The following is a 7,325-nucleotide window of genomic DNA, read 5'->3' as shown; positions in this document are numbered from 1 at the left end:
AAAACGACCACATTTGGCGAGAAAAAAATTCTCTTTCATCACGACAACGCCCGAGTTCACACATGCTTCGTTTCAATGGCTAAAATTGAAGAACTAAAATTTTTTATTCTTATATGGCATCCCCGTATTTCGGAAGAATTTTTTTATTATGTTGCACTTCAAGATGTCTGTCTCCCTGAGATTGTAAACTTCGACATTTTCTTTCTCGAATCTGGATTTTTTTTTTAATCATACTTTTGGCCTCCATTTAGAAACACTCCAACTCGGAAGCTTTAAAAACACCGTATACTACTGTTGTTAATTGGACATTAGTTCACTGTTTTTATGAATGTTTTACTTTGTGTTCTCATTTTCTAGTTTTATTTCCGCTCCTCGTTACATTTATGATTCTTGGACTTGTTCTTATATTTGATTTTCATATTAAGTAATGTCTAAATTTATGTCTAAGTCGTTCTTATCGTTTTCGTGCTCTCCTTCTCTTACGAATAGTCTTGTTGCTCGGTTTCCCATTTTTATTTTCTCGCCTCGTCAGTCTGCTTTCGCTAAGCAGCAGTTTCTGTTGATTTTATACAGTTTAAACCTATTTATAATAAAGACCGCGCTTTTACGGCGATATTTTTATGAATTAAAGTGCTGTGGTACTAATTAACTTGACCTAAGCACGCATGTCTCCTTACCAGAATTGATCAGTCGTGACAATGTTTAGTCGCTTTTTTAGTGTTCAAAACATTGATCCTGTCGAGCCAGATTTCCTGATTCATTGATTAAGTTCTTGCGCGAGGACTATTCGCACAAATTCTGGTAGAGCTTGTTAGAGTCAAACTAAATTTAGTATCTTGTGACTTTTTGACTGAATGTTCAGTGTGCAGCGTCAGTGCATTGTGACTTAAAGATTATTTTAAATGTGAACGTTTTGTGACAGTTATTAGTGAGATACTTTCATAGCATTTTTTAATTTATGATAAAGCATAAATGAGTGTCTGTGTATAAGGAAATATTAAAAAACATGCATTTCTTCGATACCGGAAGGATTTTCTCAAATTTTCGAGAAACTCCACAGGCAAATGTCAATGGATTTCGTAACCTTTACACAGGTTCGAAAGTTCGGTGAGCATTGGGTTGTCAATACCACCCGGATTATTGTTTATAATTCAGCGTCTGATAAGTCAACAATATTCAACCTTTAATTATCATCGATTTGAATTGAGAAAGTGAAGATTATTTCGGAAGTTTAATTTAAATTGATTTTACGATTATCTCGCAGACTTTTATACTTTATTTAATTTCATACTCATTTCTTCGTCGCGCAAGAAATTCCAAGAATTAAAGATTGGAAATGACTTTTAAACATTAATTCAACGAACTTAGAATTTTTGAACTTGATAATTTCAGTGAGAATAATAATTCCCTTATTAGCGAATTGCTTTTTTATGATACAATCAGTTTTAAATCAATTTATTTTTTAAAAATTGTATTCGTGGACTCTTATTTTATCGTGCGCCAACGGTTTCCGTTCATAATGTCTATTTCTAGTTACTTTTTAGAGCAAACCGAGGTTTGCTTTCTGATTCAAACTGCTTTTAAAAGTACTCAAAAATTAAAACAGATCACTAAAGAAACTTTGGTCTCAAGACTCGAGTCTTTGGATAAAAATTGGACGCGTGTTCAGGCTCAACATTGGGAATTAGTAAAGGTTCGCGATCAGAATGACACGAACATTTATTTTACAATTAATTTTTATGCAACTACTGAAGAAGCATATCTAGTCGCGAAGGGCGCCTTAATGGACAAACTGAAAAAAAAACTCTCAAATGACCTTGCTTCTACGTCCATGGATGATTCAGCTCTACAGATTGCTGGATTATCATATCGATCGATGCCGAAGAGTGAATTGCCTAAATTTTCTGGAAGTTACACAGAGTGGGAAAATTTTAAAGATTTGTTCACATCTTTGGTTCGTTCAAATCCTAGAGTATCGTCAGTGGAGAAGCTTCGTCACTTAAAATCCAGTCTTATAAGTGAAGCGGCTCAACTTCTTCATCGAATTCCGATCAGTCAAGGCAATTATCAGCGTTGCTGGGGCTTACTTTCGGAGAGCTTTGAGAATAAAAGAGTTCTTATCAACTCTCATTTGGCTGAGCTTTTTTCAATCCAGCCAATGAAAGCTGAGTCTTCGAGTGCTCTGAAGGAGGTATATAATGAAACGATTGATAACGTCGAAGCTTTATCTGCCTTGGAAGAACCGGTGGACAAATGGTCATCATGGCTGGTATATCTTACTGTAGAGAAATTAGATCTTCAGTCTCGTCGTGATTGCGAAACTTCTCTTGAAAATTCCATGAATCCTGCAACGTTTGACCAATTGAAAACCTTCTTGCACACCAGGATTCGGACCTTGGAAGTTTTGGATTCTACTGCAAATCAAAATAATCAGTCTTCGTCTCAACAATCTTCCTAATCTCAGTTTCAGAAGAAAAGGTTTGGAAAGTTCACGAAATCCTCGAGTTCTACAACAGCCAACGTCAACGCAATTTCAGAGCAGCCAATGAAGGAACAAGCAGCTAAAGAGCAGCTTGCGAAGAAGCCAAAGGAAAGAAAGTGCCTTTTATGCCGCGAACCGCATTATTTAATGTTTCCGCAGTTTCAAATTCAGTCTGTAGCACGAAAAAATAGTTCATTTTTCAGAGAAAATTGTGTATAAATTGTTTAGGGTCTCATTTATTTCAGAATTGTGCTTCAAAGAACTTGTGTCAGATTTGTCAGACGAAGCATCATAAGGTACTTCATGACCCGTCTTTAAGCTCAGGATAATCTTCTTCGATAATATCAAATACATCTTTAACGCCTCATCAAGCACACTCTACTCATGCGGTTTCGGTAATGCAGATTTTTCAGAAGAGGTCACCGTTGGTTCTCCTGACAAAAGTAATGGTCAAAGTGACTACATCATCTGGTCATACAAAGTGTTTTCGAGTACTTATCGATCAAGGCTCAGAGGTGTCCATAATCTCTGTGTCCCTTGCTCAAAGTCTCCAACTCCCTCGTACCAGAGGACCTGTTGTTCTCCTAGGAGTGGGGGAAAGTAAGTCGGGAACGTCTCGTGGAACAGTCAACGTCGTTGTCTCACCAAGTTTTGATTCGGGCTTTAAACTTCAACTCCGGGCGTTTGTTCTTCCAAAATTGATTTCTAAACGCCCAGAGAATCAAATTAGTCTTGAGGAATGGCCTCATCTCACTGGCCTACAATTAGCGGATCCAAAGTTCAGTGGAAGTGCTGCGATTAATTTAATTTTAGGTGTGGATGTCTATGCAATTTTAATTAAACAAGGTCTTCGAAAGTGTCCCCCGGGCACTGATGTAGCTCAAAATTCCGTATTAGGGTGGAGTCTTTGTGGACTTACAGGCAATACCTTTCCGGACAGCTGAGAAAGAAGAGTGTGAAAAACTTTTTCAAAAGACTCACTCTAGGACTAAAGATGGGTGATACGTCGTGCATCTGCCCATCAAGAGTGACGTCACATCGTTAGGAGATTACTATTCTGCAGCTCTTCGCATGTTACTTCATATGGAACAGCCGCTCAAACAAGATGTTCATCTCCAAGAAGCGTATGCCAAATTCATGGAAGAATATCATCAACTTCAGCATATGAAGTCCGTCAACATCCCTGCAGATCCAAGGAGTATCTCGCGGTCATTTTTTCTTCCGCATCATGCAGTTTGGCGTGAATCTATTTCAACCACGAAACTACGAATAGTTTTTAATGGTTCTCGACGATCAAGTCGAGGCATTTCATTAAACGAGCGTCTTTACGCAGGGCCAAAATTACAATTAAATGTTTCAGATGTCTTGCTGCAGTGGCGTTTTCACTCCATTGTCTTTTCTGCAGATGTCTAAAAAATGTATCGATAGATCATTGTCCACCAAGATGATCAGGATCTCCAATTTATTCTGTGGCGAGAAAGTCAAAATGAGCCCACCCAAGTATTTCGACTCAGTACTCTCACATATGGTCTGACTTCTGCCCCATTTCTAGCTCTTCTCAACGTTCAGCAGCTTGGTCTTGATGAAGGGGATCGATTTCTCTTGGCTGCTGAAGTGATAAAAAATGGCATATATGTTGATGATGTCTTATCAGGAGCGGATAATTTGGAAGATGCTATTGAATTACACAACCTACTACGTGGTCTCTGAATGGCGTGCGGCTTGCCGCTCAAAAAGTGGAATTCAAACAATCATGAGCTAATGCAGCGCATTCCGGATTCTTTTATTTTCCAGGTGGAATCGTCGCAAAGATCTTTATCCAGGAACTTTAGAAGATTAATTTATCGTGGGATGATCCTTTGCCTGAAGGAACTCGTCATCGCTGGATGAAATATTATGAAGATCTTTTTCGTTTTTCCGCAGTCAGGATACCTGACTGGATAGGATTTCGTTCGCGAATGTGCTCTTTCGAACTTCATGGCTTTGGTTCTATGAACACATTTCATTGGATTTCAGCTGTTCCTACAAGATGGATGACATACGTCGCGAATCGGGTTTCGGAAATTCAAACGATCGTTTCTTCAGCAATTTGGCATCATGTTCCGTGTGCAGAAAATCCAGCTGACTCTGCTTCTCGCGGGTTGTCAGCTAGCGAACTTTCGCAGTTTTCACTCTGGTGGAATGGTCCTCCGTGGCTTAAAAGACAAGAAAAGTGGCCTTCATCTCTTCTTGGTCCTCCAGAAAAGACAGTGGCCAAAAAAAAACGTCGGGTTACTGTCAACGTAGCAGTTTGTGTTAATGGATCGTGTGATCTTCTGAGTCGCTATTCATCTTTAGACAAATTACTACGAGTCACTGCTTGGTGTCTTCGTTTTCGAGACGCTTTGAAGTGTCGTTCTATTATCGTTTCTCGGATTTTAGTTGCATCAGATCTTCGAACAGCTCTTTTTTCTGGATTCAGCAAGAACAAAATCGCTATTTTTCTAATGAAATCAATGCTCTAAAAAATAAAATGCAGATTTCTAAGAATAGCACTCTAATAAAGTTGACTCCACTTTTTGATGGTAAACTTCTTCGTGTCGGAGGTCGCTTAAAGTACTCTCTTCTCACTTATAATGAGAAGCACCCACTGATTCTACCTCCTGAGTCTATTCTCACAACTATTATCATCCGCGACTGTCACCTTCGCTGTCTTCATGGTGGTGTCCAACTTATCCTTGGAACGTTACGACAATCTTATTGGATTATTCGAGGTCGCAATTTGGTCCGATTATTGATTCATCGGTGCATTCCATACGTCAGAAATAGAGGTAATACTCAGCAACAGCTGATGAGTGACCTCACTTCTATTCGCATTACTCCACCTGAACGAGCATTCATAAACACTGTGGTAGACTATGCTGGTCCCATCAATGTTCGCACCTCAAAAGAACAAGGTCATTATTCGCACAAAGCCTGGATTTGTATTTTCGTCTGTTGTACCTCCCGCTCAGTTCATCTCGAGTTGGTTTCTGATTACACAACAGAAGCCTTCATAGCTGCTTATATTTGCTTTGTTTCTTGTCTTGGTCTTTGTCGAACGTTGTGTAGTCACGAGGGTACGAATTTTGTGGGAGCAGATCGTCAACTACAGGTAATGTTTTCTGAAGCATCAGCAGAGTTTGCTTCGGTCGCTACATACCTTGCTTCGCATGGTATTCAGTGGAAATTCAACCCTCCTGCAGCACCTCACTTTGGAGTTTTATGGGAAGCTGCAGTTAAGTCGACAAAATTCCATCTTCGTCGAGTCATTGGAGACCAATTGTTAAATGGTGCCTTCTCCCACGTTCATCTTAAGTGCAGTGATTGTCAGCCTATTTCGTCGTGGACGAAAGCGGGCGGAATGTTTTGAATTCGACATTAGTTCACTGTTTTTATGAATGTTTTAATTTGTGTTCTCATTTTCTATTTTTATTTTCGTTTTTCGTTACATTTATGATTCTTGGCCTTGTCCTTATATTTAATTTTCGTATTGACCAATGTCTAAGTTTATTGTCTAAGCCTGTCTTATCGTTTTCGTGCTCCCCTTCTCTTACAAATAGTCTTCTTGCTCGGTTTCCCATTTTTATTTTCTCGCCTCGTCAGTCCGCGTTCGCCAAGCAACAAGTTCTGTTGATTTCATACAGTTTTAATCTATTTATAATAAAGACCGCGCTTTTACGGCGTTATTTTTATGAATTGAAGTGTTGCGGTTCTAATTGACTTGAACTAAATACGCATGTCTCCCTACCAGAATTGATCAGTCGTGACAATGTTTAGTCGTTTTTTTAGTGTTCAAAACAACTACACTTACCTATATTTGCAATTTATTATACTATTATACTATTTGTTATATTGTATCATGTGTATCATGCTATTTGATAAAAATGTATAAATAATTACTAGTTTTCAGCAAAATGATATAAAATTCTTATTATTTAAACGCTTTCATATTAAGAGTTATTTCTTCTAATTTCAGTTAACTTTTGACTTAATGATCAAATTGACCTTTAAAATCAGAATATAATTTTTATACATATACTTTGAACGGACATCACAAATTAAATTATTAATTGAATTAAACATTTAACTATTAAAATTTAAATTAATGAAATTACAAATATTTTCATTTAACGTTTGTAAGACCACCTATTCATATAAAATGTGGACAAAAAATGTGACAGTAGTTTAGTCTGAACAATTTGATTCCTATTCTTAATATTTGTATATTAACCTTCGTGAGAGGACCCAACGTAAAAATGAATTCCTTTACTTTTTTAGACTGTGTAACATATTTCTAGCAATAATCCCGAGGGTTTCAAGCTAGATTTCTCTCCGTGTAACTCAGGCCGATCCATTTTTAAATTTCGCGCCATATAGATTACCAATCACAGCCTAGCAGATAGATTTATGAATATTATGAATATTAATGTCAATAATACGAGGGTAGTTCAATAAGTCCTTAGAATGACCAACAGATAGCGCGCAAATCGCTCCAAATCATCTGTTTTCAGTCAGCACCACTCCCGACTAGATATATGGTGCAGTCACAGTCCACATCTTCTGAGTTTACATGTTTTTATAACCAATTGAAAAAAAAAAATTGTTCGTTGAAAGAAATGGAAAAAAACGAATTCAGAGCGGTAATCAAACATTTTCATTTAAAGGGTTTAACTCCATATGAGATAAAAAATGAATTGGACTCAGTTCATGGCACATCTCTCCCTGCCTTAGCAACGGTTTATAACTGGGTAAATGAATTTCAGCGTGGTCGTACATCAATAAGTGACGAACCACGTTCAGGAAGGCCCGTAGAAGCAAGTAC

At 37.8% G+C, this 7,325-nt stretch overlaps 1 protein-coding gene across 1 annotated transcript; it reads left to right on the top strand.

Moving 5' to 3' along the window:
• Nucleotides 1-4,994: 4,994 nt before the first annotated feature.
• On the top strand, nt 4,995-5,873 carry LOC117183004. The gene has a single exon (XM_033376136.1). The coding sequence runs from the start codon at nt 4,995-4,997 to the stop codon at nt 5,871-5,873; it is 879 nt and encodes a 292-aa protein (XP_033232027.1).
• The last annotated feature ends 1,452 nt before the right edge of the window (nt 5,874-7,325 follow it).

This window comes from Belonocnema kinseyi, chromosome 2 (assembly GCF_010883055.1).
Source record: "Belonocnema kinseyi isolate 2016_QV_RU_SX_M_011 chromosome 2, B_treatae_v1, whole genome shotgun sequence".
Taxonomy (NCBI): domain Eukaryota; kingdom Metazoa; phylum Arthropoda; class Insecta; order Hymenoptera; family Cynipidae; genus Belonocnema; species Belonocnema kinseyi.
This window is presented reverse-complemented; position numbering and strand designations above follow the sequence as displayed.